The sequence below is a fragment of the Plasmodium relictum genome (assembly GCF_900005765.1).
Source record: "Plasmodium relictum strain SGS1 genome assembly, chromosome: 12".
NCBI classification, from domain to species: Eukaryota; Apicomplexa; class Aconoidasida; order Haemosporida; family Plasmodiidae; genus Plasmodium; species Plasmodium relictum.
This window is the reverse complement of record NC_041690.1, coordinates 1,745,547-1,747,101: the sequence shown is the minus strand read 5'-3', so window position 1 is coordinate 1,747,101 and position 1,555 is coordinate 1,745,547. Positions and strand designations below refer to the sequence as shown.

General features: G+C 19.2%; 1 protein-coding gene across 1 annotated transcript; it reads right to left on the bottom strand.

Moving 5' to 3' along the window:
* Nucleotides 1-211: 211 nt before the first annotated feature.
* PRELSG_1244900 (Plasmodium exported protein, unknown function) lies at nucleotides 212-1,037 on the bottom strand (the record flags this gene model as incomplete). The annotated part of the gene is made up of 2 exons (XM_028678254.1): nucleotides 212-724; nucleotides 885-1,037. 2 exons carry the CDS (start codon nucleotides 1,035-1,037, stop codon nucleotides 212-214), a joined length of 666 nt encoding a protein of 221 aa, XP_028534562.1.
* Nucleotides 1,038-1,555: the final 518 nt, after the last annotated feature.

Sequence of the window (1,555 nt, the reverse complement as noted above, 5' to 3'; positions counted from 1 at the left end):
AATTAATAATAATATAGCATAAAAAAAAAAGAAGAATGTAAAAACAACTGAAGTTATGTGAACTATAATGAAATGTAAACACGGACCTTATATTGAAACTAAAATAAAATTACAAAAAAAATGAGAATAAAAATAAAATTCAAATACTAGTTAACACACAAATACAAGTGTAGACATCATATATAAAGTAAAATTCCGACACAGCATTATTTTATTCCATTTTTTTTTCCTTTTCAATATTAAGAGTTTCAGTGTTTTTCAAAGCTTCTTTAGATTCTTCAATATATTTATTCCATAACTCCAATGTTTCAGTATAAAATTCTTTGAATGATTTATGTTTCTCCCTAAGGAAACTGTTAAACCGAGTGGAGAAGCATTTTATTTTTTTAAATTTTTTGTAATCACAATCATCTTGATTATACTTATCCGTATTTCTATTCGTATTTTCTTCAATCCATTTACCCCAAAAGTAATTTTTCAGTTCATCGTTTACATTATTCTGTGAACAAAATGAAATCCACTGTATAAGAAAATTTGAATTCGCAATAAACATATTTAATCTACATTTTTCCATAAAATTTTCCCATAGTTTATCTAAATTTTCCTCTGCTCGCTTCTTGCTAGAATTAAATGATTTATTTATTTTTTTTTCTGCTAATTTTCTCAGAAAACGTTTACTGTATTGATATCTTGAAGGCAATTCACCATATGATTTATATATATACTACATTTAAATTAAAAAATTAAAATCTCAGAAACATATTTTTTTATCAGTAGAATTATATATCATATAAATAATATTATAAAATTGAAAAACAATATATATTTTAAATATAATTTAAACTTACTACTAAAAAAAAATATAAAAAAGGAAGAAATAATACTTTCAGAAGCTTAGATAACAAATTATTTGAGCAATTTTTTTTAGATTCTTTGTTTTGAATTCCAAAAAAATATGAAGATTTTTTAACACATATTATTCTAAAAGTCCATGATTTCTCGAATACATTACTTTTCTGTATATTAAAATATTCCATATTTTTAATTGAAAATTGACTCTTCAAAAGCTATTATTAATTTATTTTTAAGTAGACTAGATATTTTCTAATATGAAAAACATTCTTAATTTAAAAAAAAAAAAAAATAATGTAATAAAATTATAAGTAAAAATTAATAAAATATCATATAAGGCAAACATATTAATAAAAGAAAATTTCATTTAGAATTTATTAATAAATATATATAAAAACATATATTAATAAAAGAGATAGATAATTAAAGCTGTGAAATTAAAAAATTTAAAAACAATTTTTAATAATTTTTTTCACATGAAAATTTCATTATATATGGAGCCATACTTATTTAGTTATTATAAGATTTTTTAATATAAATTAATAATTTTATTTGATATATTATTTTTTTTTTATTGTTAAATGATAAATTTTTCTTGAAAGGTAAAATATTATTTTATTTTTTTCTATTGCATCCACTTCAATATATGTAAATTACCTATTTGTATTTTGAAATATTAGGAATGTGTTATTTTAAGAAAAAA